This window comes from Chelonoidis abingdonii, chromosome 10 (assembly GCF_003597395.2).
Source record: "Chelonoidis abingdonii isolate Lonesome George chromosome 10, CheloAbing_2.0, whole genome shotgun sequence".
NCBI lineage: Eukaryota > Metazoa > Chordata > Testudines > Testudinidae > Chelonoidis > Chelonoidis abingdonii.
Genome location: NC_133778.1, coordinates 23,907,046 through 23,930,906, shown reverse-complemented (window position 1 = coordinate 23,930,906; position 23,861 = coordinate 23,907,046). Strand labels below are relative to the sequence as shown.

At 44.7% G+C, this 23,861-nt stretch overlaps 1 protein-coding gene across 2 annotated transcripts in view; it reads left to right on the top strand.

The window, feature by feature from the left end:
* Positions 1–25: 25 nt before the first annotated feature.
* CCDC150 (coiled-coil domain containing 150) overlaps positions 26–23,861 on the top strand; it is a 49,532-nt gene continuing 25,696 nt past the window's right edge. For both annotated transcript variants that reach the window (XM_075070039.1, XM_075070040.1), the window contains exons 1-10: positions 26–109; positions 291–460; positions 647–867; positions 994–1,172; positions 2,884–2,952; positions 5,675–5,791; positions 12,421–12,550; positions 17,033–17,076; positions 18,211–18,303; positions 19,488–19,595. In XM_075070039.1, the coding sequence (XP_074926140.1) occupies positions 315–460; positions 647–867; positions 994–1,172; positions 2,884–2,952; positions 5,675–5,791; positions 12,421–12,550; positions 17,033–17,076; positions 18,211–18,303; positions 19,488–19,595 (1,107 nt within the window). In that variant the 5' untranslated portion in view covers positions 26–109; positions 291–314. The remainder of the gene's footprint in view (positions 110–290; positions 461–646; positions 868–993; positions 1,173–2,883; positions 2,953–5,674; positions 5,792–12,420; positions 12,551–17,032; positions 17,077–18,210; positions 18,304–19,487; positions 19,596–23,861) is intronic.

Here is a 23,861-nt window from a genome sequence, read left to right as displayed (position 1 = left end):
AGTTGGGCTCGCGGCGCGTGCGCAGGATGGGGTCTGGTAAAGCCGCGGGTCGGTTTGAAGCGGGGAAGGAGCTCCATGGAAACGGGGCCGCGAAGTGTCGGCGAGCGCGGTAAGGCGTGACGCTGGCCGGGGGGCGATAGAGCGCAGCCCCCAGCGCCCGTGGGGAGGGGCGGGGCGGCTGGGCCTGGGGGCGGCGGGGGCGACTGAAAAGGCTGCCCGTGCTGGGGCGGTCAGATCAGCCCGGCGGCCAGCTGTTCCTTCGGCCTGTGACATGGTCATGTCGCCCCCAGATAACGGCTGGGTGCGGGGCAGCTATGGCCAGGCCGACCATCGCCCCCATGAGCGTCAGTGCCACCGCGCCCGAAGCCTTCGCCGTGCTCCGCCAGAGGATGAGTGTGGTTGAAGAACAGACCAGCGCGCTGGCGAGAGACCTGGAGCTGCTCGGGGTGAACGGGCAGAGGTAGGGTTGGGACCGGGGTCCTCCTCTACTTTGGTTTGAGTGAGCTGGTATCTCGGCTTCTCGAGGGAGTAGCAGTTGCCAGCAGAGACACATGCTGCAGCCATCAGGCATAGCAAGAAACATTCCAGCGGCATGAAACAAGATTTAATATATATAAAAATAGTGCCACGTGTTCTCTTCTTTCAGCCTTGATCTCTTCCATTCAAAGCCCTTAGAGACACCTGGGAGCCACCAGCCTGTTAGCCCTGTTCGGGCCAGGGTAGCGTTTGTAGGTGAAAGTGACATGCTATGGAAGAACTGTGAATCTCTAGTGAATCGAATGTGTCGGCTGGAGAGTGTTGTGCAGACCTTGAAGCTAAACCTCTTCCGGTTGCATACGGAAAAGGAGCTGAATCCTAAGCATGCAGGTACAGAAGTAGAAAGCTGGTTTTTGTGTTGGGGCAAATGTCCTCATTCTCTTTCAACCCTTCAGATGCATTTTTTTCTGCATTCTTTATAATGACCATTTTTGATCCTCTCTTGCTGTTTGGCAGCCCATCTGGAACAGCGTATGAACGCAATGCAGGAGGAACACTTGCAGGAACTGAAGGTTGTACAGCTTGAGGCAATGAAGTTGCGCCAACAGCTAAGTGAGGCAAAAGAAGATGTAGAAAAGGCACAGGAAGAAGTTAAAAGATTAAGTGCTGCTTTGGAAATTGCCACAGTAACCAAGGTACAGGAGCTAGCTCTGAGTGATCTAAGTTCCCTCTAAGCTGCGCGGCCACGAAGCTGCCTATTAAGCCCGTACAGGGGCTCAGGGCCACGGTGGGGAAAGATGTCTCTCCCTGAGCATGGACCTGCAGCGGCAGGGAGAGGTGCCCAGGGGTGAAAGTAACTTAAGTCTTAACGGTATGAAGGCCCGGCTCTGGGCCCCCAGAAGGGACGGGGATGGGGTCAGCTTTCCCCAGCCAGCTCTTCAGCACTGCCTGGCCTGCGCTGCCTGGGGCTCCGGCAGCAATTTAAAGGACCCAGCGCTCGCTGCTGTTGCAGTAGCAGTGATGGCGGCCAGGAGCCCAGGGCCCTTTTAAATTGTCAGTCTCTGGGGTAGCTGCCCCTTCCCCCTCCAGCAGCCTGGGGGAGGGGGGCAAAAAGGGCAGCAATGTTAAAGCACTGCTGTGGGGGGAGTGCTTTAATGTCAGCTGTGTATGAGCCCATACCAGTGGCCATTTGTTACCGGTACGCTGTACTGGTCCACTTTCACCTCTGGAGGCACTCTTTCCTGCTGGCCTCTGCATGGACCTGCCTGCATTTACTGTGGCTGGGGGAGAGGAGCCCCTCCCTTGGCCTGGCCCTGCCTTGCTAGAGCTGTTGCAACTGGGGAGAGGCGCCTTTTTCAGAGCCCCAAGCTGCTGTGGCAAGAGGGGCTGGGGGGAGTCCTCCCTCCCACTGCAGCCCTGGGGCAGCCTGCACCCCAAACCCCTCATCCTTGGCCCCACCCCATAGCCCGCACCCTCTGTGCTCGTCCCAACCCTTTGCCCCAGCCCCAACCCTCTCCCCTTCATACCCCTCTTCCCTTGCCCCACCTCAGAGCCTACACCCCCAGCCAGAGCCTGCCCCTCCCCCACACCTCAACCCTCTGCCCCAGGCCCTTGCTACATGCTGAACCCCTTGGCCCCACCCCCACCACATGAATTTTTGTTATGTGCATCAATATGAAGATGTCACACATCACCTCCATATTGGTGCACATAACAAAATTCATTCTGCTCATGGGTGGGAAAAATTAAAGGGAACACTGGGGCTGAGAGTTGTAGTTTTTGAAGAGTGTCTATACTGATTTCAATACTAATGCACTGGTCTTTAAATGCTGCCAACTTTGAAAATGAAACTCTGCTTTGATGTGCTCAGAGGTTAGGTGTGTGTGATTAGAAATGACATTGTCTGGCTGGTGCTGTTTTTGTTGGGGAAAAAAAGACAAAGATCATCTCATCTTTGTGAATGGATCTCTCTGGATCCAGCAATAAATGATGGTGATAAATTGAGTTTGACTTAAAAAAACAAACAACCCTGTATTTATAACCTTTCAAGAACTGGGGTTCTTGCCACTTCCAACTCATGGATTGCTAAGCACATCTCCATTTTTCCCATATACTCTTTGGGTCCCACAGCTAGGCCACCATCCTTCCACCTGAAGAGGACTGTTCTGGAATCTGTTACCCATCTTCTTGATAGTCTAAAATGGTTGCTGAAAAGCAGTGCAAGGTGTTTGTCTCTTTAGAGCACCAAACTACAACTAGGAATCAAACCCAGGTCTCAGCATGATATGTAAATAAAACAGTAGCAATGGGTTACTGGCCAGCCTGGTTTTGAAATACTCTTGAAAGTTTTGCTGCAGTTATGAGGCTTAAAAAAATTTTATTTTATTTTTTTTGGTCCTCATTTAGACAGATGTAGGCATTGCAGCAGAGGAGCTGAGGAGAACAAAACACATAATGAACCATAGACTTCAGGAGGTAAGCACAAAAGAAGGTTAGAAGGAAGAGTGAGGTGATAAGATTTTTTTTTTTTTCTTTTTTTAGGGGGGGAAAGCCTGGATAGTGATCTGGGTGTGAATCTATGAAAACCAGGAATGGAATATGCATATCTGAAAGGAGGCTGCTGAGCATGCCCTGATCTACAAACCTAAGACAGAATGTCTTTCATGCAAGATACAAAATGTGTTAGTTGAAGTTACAAACAGAGACCTGAGTTCCATACTGTGGAAGTAGGTTTTACCCTTAGCCTACAATCTTCTAACTACTTTTTGCAATCATAGAGAATGAGTTTATTGCATCGAAAAATGGAACTGGTGACTTAATGTCTGCTAGCTAGTGAACAAGTTGTAGCATGTACCTTGTTACGGACTAATTAAAGAAATAGAGTATAGACATGAGGCATCTTATTGTCCTGATGAAGTAGGGTGTGAGCTTCTGAAAATGTCCCTTATATCATTTAATAACTTCTCAAGCCAAATGAGCAGCAGTTCTGAAAGACTTAAAAGGGGTCCTGATCATGTTTTGGCCAGAAGGATGCTTGATGCAATATGAAAGCTGCAATGGTGGTAAGCCTTTACCCACCTCACATCCTTTCTATTCTCTAATGGAAGTAGTTGGTGAGATCATTCAAATCGCTCCTTCCATTGGGAAAATGTATTTCCTGCCCCCTCTCCCTCCAGCCCACCTTGCCCCATAAAATGGGAGGGAAAGAGAAGATGTATCCCCTCCTTAGTTCAAAAAAAATAAGTGCCTTATGAGAGTGCCAAAAAGCTAAATGCTTTCTCTCACTGTTCTTGTAAGCCTAATGCCTCAGTTATCAAAACCTCTAACTACAAATACAATGTGGATATTCTTTGTCAACATAGGTCACACTGAAAACTTAATCATAAAAGTGAATATCAAAGTAGTACACTTACGTGTACATGAGTGACTTCTCTGACTTCTGGTGTGGACCCTCCCATTCATAATCACACACAATGCCATCAGCTGATGATTAAGTCTCTTGTAGCAACTACAACAATTACTTCCCTGGCATTCCTTTTCTATGTATTTTCAGGTTCTTCTAATGTTCCTTAGTAGCTGGAAACAAGTAAAGTTATCACTGTGTGTAACTGACCAGATCTCCTCGATCACTGGTCTGGTACAGAGATTTTATCATTCACTTTCATTTAATTATTAAATAAAATCCTGTTTTTAAAAATAGTTGACTTTGCAATAGAACTTCCACTTTGCTATGCTGGAGAGAGGCTGTAGGCCTTGCAGTAAAATTCAGGTTCAGGTTGCCCTGAAGTACATGTGGCCCTTGTTATAAGCAGTGCATTTAGATACTTGTGTTGTACTCACTGGAGGATGACAGATCTGAAGCATCACGTGGAGTCTCTTCAGATAATAGTAGTCACACACCAAGAGAAATGTTTAAAGTTGTATATCTGATACTCTCTTCTTATAGTTCAGAGGAACAGAGGTATCAGTTCCCAGATACACTAGCTCACATGTTTAACACTCAGTATTTTGGCAGTACTCATGACCAGCATGGAGCTAGGCCCCAGTTCTAGGCCCCATTTCAAATTGGTGCTGGTTTCTCTGCAACAAACTGAAGAAAAGCCTCTTCTCATAGCCTAATTTATTAATGTTTGTCGCTAGGAATTCTTTTCTTATTATGGGCTCTTATTAGTAACTTGATATAAATGTCTTTAGCGAATCAGGCTTCAAAGTAATCTACATGTTCTGTCAACGCCACCTGGAGATAAGAGAAACCCTTCTGGGTCCTAGCTTTTCCTGGGGACACCAGAGATTGGAATCACCTGTTTCATAGGGTCAAGAGAATATTGTGTGTGATTTGCTTTTATAGAAGGTTTCAAGCTAAATATATCTAAAGCTTGTAGTTCCAATTACAGAAAGCTTTCACAGAAGAATCTTGCAGCAAGAAGTTTTCAGTGTATATAAAACGCGTGCTAATAAAATGATAGATTCCAACCTGGAAGATTCAGCTGAATTGGGTTTTTGGGGAAAAAGAGTTGCTGCTTAGTCCTTATTGAATAGCAGCTATCCCCTTTTAGCATTGAACCCAAGAGTCTCATAGTAACACAGTATGCTACCCTGCAAGGAATTGAACATTGAGTCTTGAGTGTGGTATGGAGACTATATGCCTGATTCTAGTCTCAATTACATTGATAGTCAACTGGAATTGCACTGATATGAGAACAAAATCAGGCTCACTGTTAGCTCAGTCCCTGCAGTGGAAGAAGTGCCTCATCTCTGCAGTGACTCTTTCCAACATGTTCAGAAGCAATGTTGACTCAGTCCAGAGGAAGACAGACACAGCAGGCCCTTAGATGGAGGAATGGTAATGTGGCACAGGAGCAGTAAGATTTGAGGCAGAGAAAATAGTTGGGTCTCTGAGCACACTGTAGGGAGTAGAATTGCCACTCTCAGTAAACAGAAATTTTGGTCCAGGTGCCAAATCTGTCTTGTTATTAATACATTTTCCATAGCTGAGTGGGTTGTTTAGTATTGCTTCTTTGCTTTACCACCTCCATGAAATACTTACTCCATAGTGTTATATCACCTTTAACAAATCACTGGATATTACTAACAATGGTTGCTTTGCTGTACTGAACCTCTATCTGCTTCATTAATCTTCAGTTTTTATGACTTAGTGCTGTCTCCAGCCACATACCTGGTGTTTTGTCTCTTGTAGCTAAGGGAGCAGCTTTCCCAAGAGGCAAGCCTGCGGGAGTCTTTGGAGGAATCCCAAGCAACCATGCTGAGACGTGTGCAGGATATGGAGATAACAGTAGAGGTGGAACGGGAACAGGTTGGAGAAGCATAGCACTTCTTCCACTTTTTCTTTGTGTCTCACTTTTTTTTTTCCCCCACCTCCTAGCAGGAAGAATAATAAGAGGTTGGAGTGCTCTTCCTAGAGAGCAGTTAACATATCTTTGTAATCACTCAGCTTCAGTATGCAAGGTGTAGAAAAGGGAATCTTGATTAAATAAGGAGATGTTAAAGGTCTAAAAGTTGACAAGCAATTCAGTATGAATGCTCTGCAGAGAAACAGATGGGCAATTGTGAAATCCAGCAAAAGTAAAAATAATGCAAGCAGAAAGTCCTGCAGCAGAGTGAGGGTGATAGTTTATTGGACTGAATGCAGCATACATGATTACCTGCCTTGTGGGTAGATGGCATATTTGTGCATTCAGTGCAAACACCTCATGGTCCATAGAGACAGAGTACAGGCGCTTGACGTCAGAGTAGCTGAACTGGAGGAGCTAAGGGGGACAGAGATAAGACTTTCCTGGACACCAGTAGAGCAGTCCTGGCCCTGCCTCATAACCCCTGTGCTGTTGAGGAGGATGAGAGTCTTGGGGAAGGAGCACATCAAGCTGAAGCAAATGGAAACAATCCCATAGTTGGGATCCTCCTTCCAGATGTTGTCACAATATCCTTGTGACAGATTTGTTACCAGTCTGTCTGAGGCATCAGGTGATCAGGCTGAGGCCATAGGATTGTTTGGGGAAGAGATGAAGAAACACACCAAGTGTCTAAGTTTTAAAGCTTTATTAATAAAATACTAAAACAACAGTGGAGAGTGCTGGGGTGGGGGAGGGGTTCCCCACATCACTCAGAGGAAGGAAGAAAGTGTTAGTGCCCCAAGCCCTAACCCACTTTCATGCTCACACCCACACTACCTGATGCTGGCCAAGCCTGGGTGTAATGTAAGAAGAAGGGGAGGGTTGGACGGGAGTTCTTGTCCTGGGCCTAGGTTGTCTGGGGTCCGCTGTGATCTCGGAGTTGCTCCAGCTCTAAGGAGGGTTTTAAGTCCTGGGTTCCTCTGGAGATGTTCCGTTCAGGGACCTCTGCTCCTGATGCTCTTTGTATCAGTCAAAACCGGCTCTCTGTGGTCTCCTCAACTTTCCCAAAAACACACCGGCTAGACTTTGTTGTCCTCTTTGTTTTCCTCTGTGCTGGCCTTCGCTTGCCTTGCTTGTTATGGGCTAGCTGTGCAAGTCTGTTCAGCTGAATCTTCCTTTCTCACAGCTTGTTGGTGGATTCTGGGCCCTCCTCTTTCTTGGCAGGCAGCCGAGAGTCAGATGTGTGCTGTCTGTGGCCTGGAGCTGGCTGGAGTCAGCGTCATATTTTCAGGCCTAGCAGGAGCGTGGAGTTAACCCATTCTTCGCTCTCTTCCTTCTTCCCCCTCTGGCCTCTCGCAACCTGCAGAAGAATCTTCCATTCCACACTCACTCATACCTTTGACCCTTCCCAAAATGTTCTGCAATGCTTGCAATAGTGTTAGCAATATACAATGCTGATCTGCCTTCCCCAGGGGACCCAGTGAGGGAGGGGACCATTGGGGTGTGACATCCTCTCCGACAAAGCATACCTCTCTGGGGAGGAGATGCCTGTTATTAGGAAGAGACAAGTAATAGTAATGGGGGGGATGCAGTTATTAGAAATATAGATAGCTGGGTTTGTGATGACCAAGATAACCGCACAGTGAATTGCCTGCCAAGTGCAAAGGTTACTGACTTCTTGCAACATCTATACAGACTTATGGGCAGTTCTGGGGAGGAGCTGATGGTCATGGTATGTGTAGGTACTACTGACATAGGGAAACATAAAAGAGGTGCTGGAGGCCAAATTTTGGCTGTTAGATAAGAGATTAAAATTCAGGACCATCATTGTAGCACTCTCTGAAATGCTTCCAGTTCCATGTGCAGGGCTGGTTAGATAGGCAGAGCTGCAGGGTTTCGAATGAGATGATGGTGTTGGGAGGAGGGATTTAGGATTATTAAGAACTGGGGAATCTCTTGTGAATGGAGGAGCCTATATTGGAAGGGTGGGCTCCACCTAAACTAAAACAAAACCAGATTATTGGCATGTAAAATTAAAAAGGTCATAGAAGTGTTTTAAGCTAAGGGCTGAGGGTAAGCCAACAGGTGCAGAGGTGCACACAGTTCAGGCAAACCCATCCATCCCTTAGGAGAGGATTTATTAAAGGGGATACTCCATAGCCTAGTAAAGAGAAGAGGATAGAAGTTGATAAAGTAGAGGTATAGACTGAAGAAAAACAGTCAAATGGAAAAAAAATGCTATTCAATTAACAACGTGCAGGCAGACAACTAAATAGTGACAAATTTTGTAAGTGCTTGTATACAAATGCAAAAAGTCTAAATGCTAAGATGGGTGAACTTGAGTGCCTGGTATTAAATGAGAATATTGATATAATAGGCATCACAGAAACTTGCTGAAATGATAATGTGACATGGTTATACCAGGGTATAAAATATATAGGAATGATAGAATAAGTTGCACTGGTGGAAGAGTATCAGAGAGGTAGTTGTGTTAGTCTGTCTCCATGCATCTGAAGAAGTGGGTTTTCTACCCACGAAAGCTTCTGCCCAAATAAATCTGTTAGTCTTTAAGGTGCCACCGGACTCCTGGTACTGGTGGAAGAGTGGCATTATATGTGAAAGAAAGCTTAGAGTCAAATGTGTAAGAATCTTAAATGAATTTAATGTCATGATATCTCTATAGATAGAAATTCCATGCGTGAATAATAACAGTAGGAATATACTACTGATCACCTGACTAGGAGGCTGACCTTGATTGTTAGGGAGATTAGAGAGGCTACACAAACAGAAAACTCAATGGTAGCGTGAGAGATTTCAACTATCCCCATATTGACTGGGAACATATCACTTCAGGAGGGGAGGCAGAGATAAAATTCCTAGACACTGTACATGACTGCTTCTTGGAGCAGCCAGTTCTGGACCCACAAGGGAAGAGACAATTCTTGATTTAGTTATAATTGGCACACAGGGTTTGGTCCGAGAGGTGAATATAGTTGAACCACTCAGTAACAGCAACCATAATGCAATTAAATTTAATATCCTTGTAGGAAGGAAAACCAAAGAAACCCGGCAGAGTAGCATTGAACTTCAAAAAGGGGAACTACACATAATGAGAAGGTTAGTTAAATGGATATTAAAAGCAACAGTCACGAGTGAAATGCCTATAAGCTGCATGGGATTTTTTTAAGCACACCATAATAGAGGCTCAAAACTATATATATGCCCCAAACTTAAAAACAAAAAAAACCAAAAACAATAACATGTCACTATGGCTCAAGCCGAGTAAAAGATGGCTAGAAACAAAAAGACCTCTTTTAAAAATTAGAAGTTGGAGCCGAATAAGGAAAATAGAAAGGAGCAAAAATCTGGCAAGTCAACTATTGCCAAAAAAGAATTTGAAGAGCAACGAGCATAAGACACAAAAACTAACAGCAAAAAATTGTTTTAAGTACATGAGCAGCAAGAAGCCTGTGGCACCACTGGATGATCGAGATGAAGGCGGCTTTCAAGAAAGACAAAGCCGTGGCAGAGAAGCTAAATGCATCAATCACATTACAGAGGATGAGAGGGAGAGTCCCACACCTGAGCCATTCTTTTTAGGTGATAAATCTCAGGAAATATCCCAGGTTGTGGTGTAAATAAAGGAGGTTTTGGAATAAACTGATGAATTTAAGAGTAATAAGTTACCAGGACCAGCTAGTATTCACCCAAGAATTCTGAAAGAACTCAACTAGGAAATTGCAGAACTATAACTGATGTGGAACTTCTCTCAGCTCCTGTAGCAGGTGACTGGCGGATAGCTAATGGAATGCTGAAATTTAAAAAAGGCTCCTGAGGCCATCCTGGCAATTACAGGTCAGGAAGCCTAATTTCAGTAACAGGCAAATTGGTTGAAACTATTGGAGAGAACAGAATTCTCAGACACACGGGTGAACATCAGTTGTTGGGGAAGATCAACATGGCTTCTGTAAAGAGAAGCCATGCGTCACCACTCAGAATTTTTGGGGGTGTCAACCAACATGTGAACAAGAGTGATGCACTGGATATAGTGTACTTGGACTTTCAGAAAGCCTTTGACAAGGTCTCTGACCAAAGGCTCTTAAACAAAGTAGACAGTCATGGGATAACAGAGAAAAGTCCATGAGACTGGTTAAAAGATAGGAAACAAAGGGTGGGAATAAATGGTCAGTTTTCACAATGGAGAGAGGTGAATAGCAGAGTCCACCAAGGATCTGTACTGGAACTAGTTCTGTTCGCTATACTCCTATCTGATTTGGAAAAAGGGGTAATCAGTGAGATGACAAAGTTTACAGACAATCCAAAATTATTCAAGGTAATTGAATCCAAAGCAGATTGTGAGGAGTTGCAAAGGGATCTCACAAAACTGGGTGACTGGATAACAGAAAGGCAGATGAAATTCAGTCTTGCTAAATGCAAAGTGATGCACATTGGAAAACATAATCCCAGCTGTACATACAAAATGATGAGATCTGAATTAACTGTTACCACTCAAGAAAGATCTTGGAATCATTGTGGATAGTTTTCTGGATACATCTGCTCAATGAGCAACAGCAGTCAAAAAAATCAACAGAATGTTTGGAATCATTAGGAAAGGGATATATAAAGCAGAAAATATCATAATGCCACTATATAAATCCATGGTACACTCACACCTTGAATACTGCATGCAGTTCTGCTCACCCTATCTTAAAAAAAGAGATTTTAGAAGTGGAAAAAGTATGGGGGGGGTGGGAGATGAGGGATATGGAACACCTTTTATATGAGAAGAGATTAAAAAGATGGGGATTGTTCAGTTTAGAAAAGAGACAACTAAGGGTGGGATATCTCAGAAGTCTATAAAAGCATGAATGACATGGGGGGAAATGTGCTATTTACCCCTTCACATAATACAAGAACCAGTGGTCCACCCAATTAAATGAATAAGGCAGCAGAATTAAAACAAACTTCTTCACACAATGCATAGTCAACTTGTGGAACTCATTGCAAGGGGATGTTATGAAGGCCAAAAGTATAACTGTTAAAAAAAAAAAAAAAAAAGTTCATAGAGATGGTCAGGGACACAACTCCATGCTCTGGGTGTCCCATAACCTCTGACTGCCAGAAACTGGGATTGAACAACAGGGGATGGATCACTCAATAAATTGCCCTGTTCTGTTCATTCTCTCTGAAGCATCCGGCACTGGCCACCATCAGAAGGCAGGATACTGGGCTAGATGAACCATTGGTCTGACCCCATATGGCCATTCTTATAGAAAGCCTCTGTATGTATTGTGGTTGTGTTAAGGAATCTACATTAATATTCATGACACACCAGAAGGTGAAGTAAGTTAATTATGACTGGTTTATCCTAACTTTTCAGCTGGCAATTTCTCTAATTTTAGTGAAGGGTTTTGGGGTTTTTTGGTCTTTTCAATATTATCAATGGTACAAATGTTTCCAGTGTTTTATAAGTAACTAAACAATATTGAACGTTAAAAAGAAATACGCATAGTTGTATCAGCTAGCAAAGTACTGGTACAGCTTTCTGCTAGAAAACAACATTTCTGAAGATATTACATAGAGTTCTTAAACCTTCTGGAGTAACAGTGTTTTCTCCAGGAATTCCTACAATAACAAAGGTGGTTTTCAGTTCACAAGTGCCTTTGCAATATGAAGCCCTTGTGAAGCATGAGGGAGGTGAATGCAGAGAGTGATTTGGTTATACTTCAGATAAACAACAAAAAACCCAGGCAACAAAGGCTGCCTAAACATTTCTAAATCCACAGCATTACAACAGGACTACAAAACAACAACAAAACAGGTTGTGAGATTTAGTCACATTTAATTTTATCAAATGAGCAAACAGTGATTTATTTATGTATTTTGTCAATCCTGGGAAAATAGGTTTTGGGCTGTCAAGCATCTGCTTAATTTCTGTTCCTTCACGGTCCCTTCTGCTGCCTCTGGAATTGTTCAGCATACTGCTAATAGAAATTTCATACTTTCTTCTTTTCCTAGCTTTTGTTAGTTATCTTAAGAGTCTTGTAGATTTCAAGTTACACAGGAAACTAACAGTGAATGAGCAAAACAAGATTGGATTAAAAGGAGAGAAAATGGTTTAATTTAATCCATCCCATGCTTTCTGATGTTTATATTTTATCACAATGTCCTGTTTTGATAAGTAGTGCGAGAAGAGACAGAATGGTTCATACGTTCAGACTTTGCTTATTTAACAGTCTGCCTTCAGTGGCAGATCCACAAAGCCCGTCTTTCTGTGATCCTTGGTAATGCAATCGCTGGCCACTCTGCTAATTTGATTTCATGTATCTTATAATACGTATCTTTATTATCTCTAGCTCCACCTGTTTTGACTGCATAAAATAAGCAAGTAATCGGGACCCTTTCTACAACCTCTGATACCCCACTACCTGCCCTTTGTGATTCTTCTTTAAAACGTTATGCTTGAAACAATCTGATTAGCTTTTTCCTCTCCAATAGGCTAACCATTTGGATTCTGAAATTTGCTTAGATTCTCATGTTTTTATAAAACTCTATATCCCAGAGAAAAGCTGATTGTGTGATATCCCTATAGGTACAGGTGCTGCAGCAGGACTGCCATGGCCTGCACAAGGATGTCCAGCTTGCCCGAGAGAGGTTACAGAAGGAGGAGGAGAGAACTGCACAGCTGGGGCAGGAGTGTATACAGCTGAAAGCTGACCTGGGTATGATAGCAGGTTCTCAGCTAGGACTGAATATTGCCTTTTTTGTTTCAATTTTCACCAAGCAAGTTAGCAGTGATTGGATGACTAACATAGTGAACATCAGTGCAAATGGGATAGAATCTGAGGCCAAAATAGGAAAAGAACAAGTTAATAATTACTTTAGATAAGTTAGATATCTTCAAGTCGGCAGGGCCTGATGAAATACATTCTAGAACACTTAAGGAAGTGGCTGAAGATATTTCTGAGCCATTAGTGATTATCTTTGAGAACTCGTGAAGGACAGATGAGATCTCACAAGTCTGGAAAAGGGCAAATATAGTATCTATCTATAAAATGAGGGATAAGGACAACCCAGGGAATTATAGACCAGTCAGTTTAGCTTTGATACCCAAAAAGATGATGGAGGAAATAACCAAACAAGCAATTTGTAAGCATCTAGAAGAAAACAGGGTGATAAGTAACAGTCAACATGGATTTGTTAAGAACAAATCATCACACATCAACCTAATATCCTCCTTTGACAACAAACTGGTGGATGTGGGGAAGCAGTAGATGTGATATCTCAATATTAGTAAGGCTTTTGATACTGACACACTTGACCTTCTCATAAACAAAGCTGTGATATATAGCCTAGACAAATCTACTAGAAGGTGGGTGCATAACTGGTTGCAAAAACAAAACAGAAAGTAGTTGTCAGTGGTTCACAATCAAGCTGGAAGGGCATATCGAGTGGGGTCTTGCAGGGACATCTCTTGGGTCCAGTTCTGTTCAATATTCTCATAAATGATTTGGATAATGCCACTGAGAGCACACTTATAAAATTTACGGACGATACCAAGGTGGGAGAGGTTGCAAGTGCTTTGGAGCACAGGATTAGAATTCAAAATGATCTGGACAAACTGGAGAAACGTTCTTAAATAAATAGGATGAAATTCACTAATACAAATGCAAAGTACTACAGTTAGGAAGGAATAGTCAATTGTACAAACACAAAATCGGAAATGATTCCCTTGGGAGGAGTACTGCAGAAAAGGGATCTGGGTGTTAAGTGGACCACAAACTGAATGAGAGTCAACAATAAAATACTATTGCCAAAAAAAAAAAAAAGCGATCATAATTCTGGGGTGTATTAACAGGATTGTTTTAAGCAAGACACGAGGAGTAATTCTTCCCCTCTACTCAGCATTGATAAGGCCTCATCTAGAATGCTGTGTCCAGTTCTGGGCATCACACATTGGAAAAGATCTGGACAATTTGGAGAAAGTCCAGCAGAGAACAACAAAAATGATTAAAAGTCTAGAAAACATGACTTATGAGGAAAGATTTTAAAAACTGTGTTTGTTTAGTCTAGGAAAAAAAAGACTGAGGGGGGACATGATAAGTCTTCAAGTATATAAAGGGTTGTTACAAAGAAGAGGGTGATAAATTGTTCTCCTTAACTACAGCAGACAGGACAAGTAGTACTGGGCTTAACTTGCAGCAAGGGAGATTTAGGTTAGACCAAGGGTCAGCAGCCTTTTGGAAGTGGTGTGCCAAGTCTTCATTTATTCACTCTCATTTAAGGTTTTGCATGCCAGTAATACATTTTAACATTTTTAGAAGGTCTCTTTCTATAAGTCTATAATATATAACTAAACTATTGTTGTATGTAAAGTAAATAAGGTTTTTAGAATGTTTAAGATGCTTCATTTAAAATTAAATTAAAATGCAGAGCCCCCTGGACTGGTGGCCAGGACCTGGGCAGTGAGAGTGCCACTGAAAATCAGCTTGCGTGCCACCTTCGGCACATGTGCCATACGTTGTCTACCCCTGGGTTAGACATTAGGAAAAACTTCCTAACTGTAAAGGTAGTTAAGTACTAGAACAAATTACAGAGGAAGGTTGTGGAATCTCTGTTATTGGAGGCTTTTAAGAACAAGTTAGACAAATACCTGTCAGGGATGGTCTGGATAATACTTAGACCTGCCTCAGTGCTGGGGACTGGACTAGATGATCTATCAAAGTCCCTTCCAGTCCTACATTTCTGTGATTCTGATTTGTTAGCCTTACAACACCTTCCCTTGAGTGACTGAGGTCCATCATTTCAAAGATGGTAGGGTCCTCCTGATAGGCTACAGCTATATTGGCTAATGGGAGGACAGCTAATTATGAGGTGATGAACTCTTGAAGAGAATTCTCTTGGGTTTTATCTGAAGCTGCTGAAACTTTTCCTAGCTGGATGAAAAGTAGCTGCAGTAATAATAGAGAGAAGGGAATAGAATGATAGCAATTTTCTTAATGGATTTCATCAATGCGAGTCTCTTACAGAGAAGATTTGAGCTAGTGAGTAATCATAGGACTTAATTCTTGAACTGATATGTGGTTATTATGCTGGTTGCTAATGACTCAGTCTTTTGGAGCTGGGCAGGGGTGTAAGATAGCACAGCATGAAAAGTTCCCTGACCACGTTTCCTTTAGATAATTTGGGAGATGCTGTGAGAAGCACTGTGAAGCAGGGGAGGGATTTAATGGGAACACAACAGCCTCTCAGAACAAAGATGTCAGTGAATGAAAATTTAGTTGATCTGATCAGGAATTCCTGCTTCAGTGAAGTACGCTGGTGGAATTTCCACCCAATTTCAAACAAAAGTTACACACTCGCACAATGAAAGGACCACGCCTCCTGGGATCTGCTTTTTTCTTTAAAAATAAAATTCTTGCATCCCATCCCCAGAAAATCCTCAATATTGCCTAAGTGTTCTTTCTAGGGTTCCTTCCCTCAAGGCCTGTCTGTTCCAGATTCTAGTTTCTTCTGCCAGAGAGCCACTCCCTCTTCCTTTATATTCAGGGTGAAATGTAATGAGCCATATCTGCCTCACTGAGATAGCAATAATTAACCTGCAGCTTGCTTAAGGGTTCCAACACCCACTAGTTGGGTATGAAAACAGGAGAATTTTGCCATGCTGTTATAGTAGAATTGGGTGGGTGGAAGAGAGCTCTCTTCCTGTACAAACAGACCAGTTTCCTTTTCCCCCAAACAAAAATCCATCTGTTACCCAAGTGACAAATTTGGGCTGAAACGTAGTAAATTTCTAGTATGCACTAAAGGATTAAAACCTGATACTTGTCACCAATGTTCCCTTTAATTTTTCCCACCCACATGCAGACTGAATTTTGTTATGTGCACCAATATGGAGGTGATGTGTGACACGGCAGGGTGGGGCCAAGGGATTCGTAGTGTGGGAGGGGGCTCAGGGCTTGGGCAGAGGGTTGGGGTGTGAGGGCTCTGGGTGGGGGTGCGGACTCTGGGGTGGGGCTGGGGATGAGGGGCTCAGGGCTGGGGTAGAGGGTTGTGGGGGTGGAGGGGTTGAGGGCTCTGGGATGGAGCTGGGCCTGAGAGGTTTGGGGTGCATTGGTGTTCCCTGGGGCTACAAGGGAGAGAGAGAGAGAGAGGATTCCCCGCAGCAGTGCCTGGTTTGGAGAGGCGCCTCTCCCCCAGCCACAGCAAGGCTGGGCTGGGTTGGGTTGGGGCCATGGATGGGGTGCCTGTCCCCTCAGCAGGGCTGGGCTGGGCTGTGGGAGGGGCGACACGGTAGGTCCAGGGCTTGGGGAGAGGCATCCTGAGCTCCTATGCAGTACTTAATAGGCAGCCATGTGGCCATGCAGCTCAGAGGGAATTTAGCTTGTCACCATGTACTTTGATCCCTTCCCCACAGATTGAATTAGGAAGAAATGAAATGGCATTTTTCATTTAATTTTTTTTTCCTTTAACTTCTCCAAAGGGAGTTTGCTTACTTCTGGGGGAGAGATTAATGTGGAAAATAAAAGTGAAATTATCCTTCTTACTAAGGCTTTCTTCCTTTGTTCTTTGAAATATCTTTTGACTGACCTTCCCAAAATGTACTTTGGATGTTGTAACCAAGAATCTTTGATTGGCTTCATTTTATATTCTTTTCATTCATATATCTCTCGTCCTCTTCACCTTTGTCAGTATCTCATTCAGAAGCAGTGCAGAACTGGAAGAGGCACGGTATACAGATAGTTCATTCAGACCAACACAAGTACATTCTTTTTGTACCCTGTGTGTGTGTTTAAACTAGGGGCCTGAGTTTTTAGACACAAAACATATATGGTATGGCACAAAATCTGTGTGTACAATTGCCACATAATTCAGGTTATGAGCACAATTACCCAGGATGCATGTGCAATCACAGTAATTGCATGCATAAGTGAGAGGTACAATAGCGTACTTTATTCTTTAAAAAAAAAATAGTAGTAGTCTTTCCTGTGATTAACAGGAAGGAAGGATGTGCTCTACAGTGATCCTGCTGAAAGGTTAGATCCATCAACAAAAGTGTTATCAGACACAGCAGCATGTTCATGGAAATCTTGCACATTTGTTCCATATTCAGTTACCTAAGCAAGCCACTTTAATTAAAAAGGTGACATTTTGATTTACAACCATATGTTTCATGGCTTTGTTTTGATTTTGCTCTGCCTTAGATTCCAGAAACTGCATCATTTCCCAGCTCAGTGAAGAAGCAAAAGTAAGTTGTAAACAACTGTTGGAGGGGGAAAGGGTTGATTTTTCTCCTTTTTCTAATGTAAGAAGCAAAATACTACTGTACCTCAGTCCTTACCTGCAGACCCTCTGTTATTCCTCTCATGTACAGGGACTGCTTTGTGGGTGAGATTGGATGGCGTCTTTTTTATGTGAACAAATGTCACCCAGAGACTCAAGGCTAAATAAAATGAAGTCTGCTTTAATTCTGAATAAGAATGTCTACACAGGGGCTTAATGTGGTTCAACTAATTCATTTTAAATTCACACTTTTTAGTTAGTTTGGATTAATTTTTCTGAATTCCCTGTGTAAGACAAGCCCTTAAAGGCTGCTGAACAATTAGCAAAACAGGGATTAATGTCACAAATTATGTGCCTAATCTAGGTTTGTCTTTGATTTTTGGTGGTACTGTATTTACTACTATGGGGAAGGGCTCCTATCAGTGAAGAATCCAGAGTTGAATGCAAAATTCCAAGTGTGGCTGCAATAGAAAGAAGCTATTTACTTTCTAATCCATTATTATTTATTTTGTGTATTATGGTAGTGCGTAGGAGACTGAGTGATGTAACAAGACCTCCTTGTGCTCAGCACTGTACAAATACAACAGTCACTGCCCCCAATGAGCCTACAGTCTGTATGCGGTCTGGGTATATGCAGCCCAAAGCTGTGCTTGAAAGCAAAAAGGTTTTAGTGATGTCAAGGCTTAGTATACATAAGCAGTGCTGCATCAGTGGTGATAGATGAGCAGATGTAGGATTTGTGGCAGGAGGAAAGTTTAGGGTCAAGGATGATGCCAAGATCACTGACAGTAAAGGCAAATAGGTGTTTTGAATTGATATGAGTTTGTGCTTGACTATCCAAATAAATAAAATACACTTGTAGAAAAGGCTAACTGGAGTATCATAATCTTGGCTATCGGCAAAGGAAGTTTATATTAATGGAGCCCAGGCTGGCATCTACAGGTGCTTAAGTAGCAGTGCTACAGGCTAACCAGCTCTGTTAAACAAAAGGTGAGACACAAATGTGAAATGCCCTGAAATTCTTGGCTGGATGATGAAATACACTGTGTCTGTTTTAACCTTTTCTCATGGAGAAATTCTGTTTGATTCTTCCCTTTAGAATGCACAGCTGTCTTTCAGCAAAGAACATGAGGAAAATGTGCAACTGCGATCTGAAATAACAGCTCTGCGAGAGACAGCAGAGAAAGTACAGGTAATGAAAGTAGCATCTCTTACCATATCACAGAGCTAAAACATAGGGGCAGGATCTACAATGACTAATTGAGTGTGAGTCTCACATCTTGGTATGCCTCCCTGGTCTGGGGTAAAGCTACACAATGAAAACTGCACTGTCTGCCTGTTGAGCTGGTGACAATGAAAAGTCTTCAGATACAGATGTTAAATATGATGACTTAGTTTCTTGATGTTGAAAATTTGAAATCCCAAAATATTCACTTTAGTTTATGGTCTCTGATTTAGCCACAATTCTAACATAGGCTTCCAGTCTTGTGGCTGCTTTTATTGATATACTTAGACTTCTAAGAAGGCTCAAATTCTACATATTGAAAGGGCTGATTCTCCATTACTTGAAGACTTTAAATCAAGACTGAATAGTTTTCTAAAAGAGAGGGGATAGCTCAAACACAACTTGCTGGCTTGATGTAGGATTTACTGGATGTTGTTATGGACCGTGTTAGGCAGGAGACAAGATGATTATAATGGTCCCTGCTGGCCTTAGAATCTATGAAAGATACTTAATTGCTGCTTTAGTTTTTCTGTTTAGCAGCAGCTCTCCAGTGAAATGAATGGATCTTTAGAGTCTTGACATTTCTGCAGCATTGCTGTAGTGTAAATTGTAAAGAGATGTCCCTTACAAAAAAACATTCTGTAATGATTTTATCACAGAGCTGAGAATAATACCTAGATCTCCTGATTTCCAGTCCTGTATTTCTGTCACAAGGCCATCTTTCCCTTCCTGGAGAAAGGCAAAGGGCAACCGGCATTTAGACAGTCCTGCAGTGACTGGTTCTAGACAATGTAGTTTTTAAACTATACAATGGAATCTGGTCCTTTTTTCTTGCCTTGTGCTACTTCAAATACTAGGTGCCATTGAGTGAATCAGGGTAGAGCTTCAGTACCATTAGCGTTGCTGATACTGGTTTGTGCCAGTCTTACAGTATTTTTACAGCAGCATACTTTTTGACCCTTCCACTGAAAACTGGTGTTATCTGAACACTTTTCTCAGTGGACCTGGTTATAGCAAAGGTCACATTGACCTTCAAAACTGCAAGATGATAGGGGTAGAGGAAATATAAAAGAAATTGATAGGTTTGTAAGTGTTTTTATTTCTACTGTAGAAAGTTTGAAATAAAAACTTGTGTGTTTTCCCCTCTGTAGATGATTAATGACCAGTTGAACCAACAATGCTCAGAACTGAGTGCTACACTTCGAAGCATTTCCATGGAGAATGCTAAACTCATTTCAGATCATCAGGCCATGCTTAAGGTATGCAGTTCAAAATTAGGCTAGTAACATAGCCAGTGTGAAGCATCTGTAGCTCAGAGATCAGGAAGAATAGATGAGGGGAAAGCTCAATAAACCAGTTACATCCTGTAAAATATTTTATAGATTAATACTCCGAATGCTAGTCAGCTTGACATAGTTGGTTTTGAACACTTGGTATCAAACCCCAATAAAATGTAAAACCATGTTATCTTATAATTCTCCATCCTCCTCCTGCTCAAATGACAGGCAATATCCTTGATAAAATGAAAATTAATGTGAGAATAGAATCAGTGCGCAGTTTGGTAGCCAGGAGTGTGTTTAATTGACTAGATCCAATCTTTCCCCAGGTCACTCATTCTAATATGTATCACCTTCTGGAATTTATTCTTTCTTCTCTGGAGAAAAGAAGACTATTTCTCTTATACTCTCCTTGAGGGGATGTTGGATGGGATGGGAACTGAGTTACTGCAGAGAATTCTTTCTTGGGTGCTGGCTGGGCTGGGGTGCTTGGCCAGGGGCGTGCTCACCAGCTCCTCTTGAGCAACTCGGGCGGGGCCTGGAAGGGATATGCTCCAACTACTTACTGCCTCATTATACAGAGCAACGAGCACAAACATGCATATATGTCCCCCCTTCCTCCTCTCGCTCCTTCCTTCTCCTCGCAGGGCCATCAGCTGATCGGTTAGGGAGGAGGCAGATGGGGCAGGAAAGCAACTTACGCTGAGGGGAAGAAGTGGGGGGGAGGAGCAACTTGCTGCTGCAGACCAAGTTCTGCTCCTGCCCTCGAGTTTAGTAAGGCTGGGTGTGGTGTGAGGGAGGCAGTGTTGGTGTGTATGTAGGACTTGTCGTGCCTTGAGAGGGGGTCTTTTGTTTTGCTGTAAAGGGAAACCGCAAGGGGTGGGACCCACAGCACCGGTGCCAAACACGGCAATGTGAGCTGATTTTGAGTGGGCATGCTGCGGCCGTGCGCTGGTGCGCCGGAGACCCCCCCCCCCCCCCCTGTCTCCCCCTGCGAGGGCCAGGAGGCAGAAGCTTAGTCGCTGCAAGCAGCACCAGCTTGCTCCCCCTCCCCCACTTCTTCCCCCAGCGTGTTTGCTTTCCTGTTCCCCATCTCCTCTCCCTACACCGATCAGCTGGATTGGCCCTTGCGAAGGGAAGGAGGAGTCAGGGAGGCAGGAAGGGGGGAGAGAGTGGCCAAAGCCGATGGACTCGCTGACTTGGAGACGCAAGGCAGAAGAATGAGGTCACGGAGATAGGGCATATCCCTTCCAAAGTGCCCCCGAGCCTCACATCGCGTGGAGTGTGCTGCGAACTGCAACGGACAGCTGGGGAGCACGGTCATGCTGAAGCGAAGCATCCGCGAGCCCGTTCGTGCCCTGAACCCTCCACCCACACGCCCTCCATCCCGACCTGGTCCGTAACCAGCAGAAAAAAGACTAGTGTTCAGGGACAAAGCTTACTATTTAGACCAAAGTGTTCTTCCTGCGTCAGTTTGGTGGATTTCTGTTATCCTGTCCTTAGGGCACGTCTAGAACTACGCCGTGAATCGGTGCGTAAAATCGATTGCTAGGATCGATATTCGTGTCTGATCTAGACGGGATATATCGATCCCTGAGCGCGCTTATACGATTACCGGAACTCCACCACCCAACGGAGTTCCGGGAATCGACATGGCGAGCCGCGGACATCATCCCACGCAGTGAAGAGGGTGAGTAAATCGATTTTAGATATTCGACTTCGCTACGCTATCTCGTAGCTGAAATTGCGTATTAAATCGATTTTCTGCGTAGTGTAGACCTGGCCTTAGTAATGGATAGTATGGTAATTCTACTTGCCTCCAATTTTAACATCTTTTCTTGTAAATGTGGACACCATAACTGGGACACAGTATTCTGGAGATTGCATCAGTGCCAGGGGTGTGCTCAGGCACACCACACAAGCGTGTGCTGGGGCGGCAAGCCACAGGGGGCAACTCTGGCCGGTCTGCAGCGAAGGGCGGAGGCAGGTTGCCTTCGGGGCATGCTGCAGAGGGTCCCTGGTCCCGCTGGCTTCGCGGACTCCTGCAGGCATGCCACTGAATCTGCAGTGACCGGGGCCCACCCGCAGGCAAGCCGCCAAAGGCAGCCTGCCTCCGTGCTGGGCGGCAAATATACTAGATGCCACCCTGAACCAGTTGCAAGTACGAAGGTAGTAAAATTCTCTATCCTGCTGATATCCCCTGTTTACACATTCCAAGGATTGAATAAGCGCATGGCCTAGCATTACACCTGGAGCTGAGTTTAGCTGATTAGCCACCACGACCTCCACATTCTCTTTCAGAGCCACTGTTTCCAGGTACAGTCCCCATCCTGTAACTTATTACTTATATATTTGTTCTTAGAAGCCTTAGCTGGGGTGCTTGGCCAGGGGCGTGCTCACCAGCTCCTCTTGAGCAACTCGGGCGGGGCCTGGAAGGGATATGCTCCAACTACTTACTGCCTCATTATACAGAGCAACGAGCACAAACATGCATATATGTCCCCCCTTCCTCCTCTCGCTCCTTCCTTCTCCTCGCAGGGCCATCAGCTGATCGGTTAGGGAGGAGGCAGATGGGGCAGGAAAGCAACTTACGCTGAGGGGAAGAAGTGGGGGGGAGGAGCAACTTGCTGCTGCAGACCAAGTTCTGCTCCTGCCCTCGAGTTTAGTAAGGCTGGGTGTGGTGTGAGGGAGGCAGTGTTGGTGTGTATGTAGGACTTGTCGTGCCTTGAGAGGGGGTCTTTTGTTTTGCTGTAAAGGGAAACCGCAAGGGGTGGGACCCACAGCACCGGTGCCAAACACGGCAATGTGAGCTGATTTTGAGTGGGCATGCTGCGGCCGTGCGCTGGTGCGCCGGAGACCCCCCCCCCCCCCCCTGTCTCCCCCTGCGAGGGCCAGGAGGCAGAAGCTTAGTCGCTGCAAGCAGCACCAGCTTGCTCCCCCTCCCCCACTTCTTCCCCCAGCGTGTTTGCTTTCCTGTTCCCCATCTCCTCTCCCTACACCGATCAGCTGGATTGGCCCTTGCGAAGGGAAGGAGGAGTCAGGGAGGCAGGAAGGGGGGAGAGAGTGGCCAAAGCCGATGGACTCGCTGACTTGGAGACGCAAGGCAGAAGAATGAGGTCACGGAGATAGGGCATATCCCTTCCAAAGTGCCCCCGAGCCTCACATCGCGTGGAGTGTGCTGCGAACTGCAACGGACAGCTGGGGAGCACGGTCATGCTGAAGCGAAGCATCCGCGAGCCCGTTCGTGCCCTGAACCCTCCACCCACACGCCCTCCATCCCGACCTGGTCCGTAACCAGCAGAAAAAAGACGTGTTCAGGGACAAGCTACTATTTAACCAAAGTGTTCTCTCCTGGTCAGTTTGGGGATTTCTGTATCCTGTCTTAGGCACGTCTAGACTACGGCCGTATCGGTGCGTAAAATCGATTGCTCAGGATCGATATATCGTGTCCTGATCTAGACGGATATATCGATCCCTGAGCGCGCTTATATCGATTCCGGAACTCCCCACCCAACGGAGTTCCGGAATCGACATGGCAGCCGCGGACATCGATCCCACGCAGTGAAGACGGAGTGAGTGAAATCGATTTTAGATATTCGACTTCAGCTACGCTATCTCGTAGCTGAATTGCGTATTAAAATCGATTTACTGCGTAGTGTAGACCTGGCCTTAGTATGGATAGTATGGTATTCTACTTGCTCCAATTTTTCAACATCTTTCTTGAAATGTGGACACCATAACTGGACACAGTATTCCTGGAGATTGCATCAGTGCCAGGGGTGGCTCCAGGCACCACCACACAAGCGTGTGCCTGGGGCGGCAAGCCACAGGGGCACTCTGCCGGTCATACGAAGGGCGGCAGGCAGGTTTGCCTTCGGCGGCATGCCTGCAGAGGGTCCCTGGTCCCGCGGCTTCAGCGGACCTCCTGCAGGCATGCCACTGAATCTGCAGACCGGGGCTCCCCCGCAGGCAAGCCGCCAAAGGCAGCCTGCCTGCCGTGCTTTGGGCGGCAAAATACTAGAGCCACCCTGACCAGTGCCAAGTACGAAGGTAGTAATATTCTCTATCCTGCTTGATATCCCCCTGTTTACACATCCAAGGATTGAATAGCGCATGGCCATAGCATTAACCTGGAGCTGATGTTTAGCTGATTAGCCACCACGACCCACATCTCTTCAGAGCCACTGTTTCCCAGGATACAGTCCCCATCCTGTAACTATTACTTTATATTTGTTCTTAGAAGCCTTA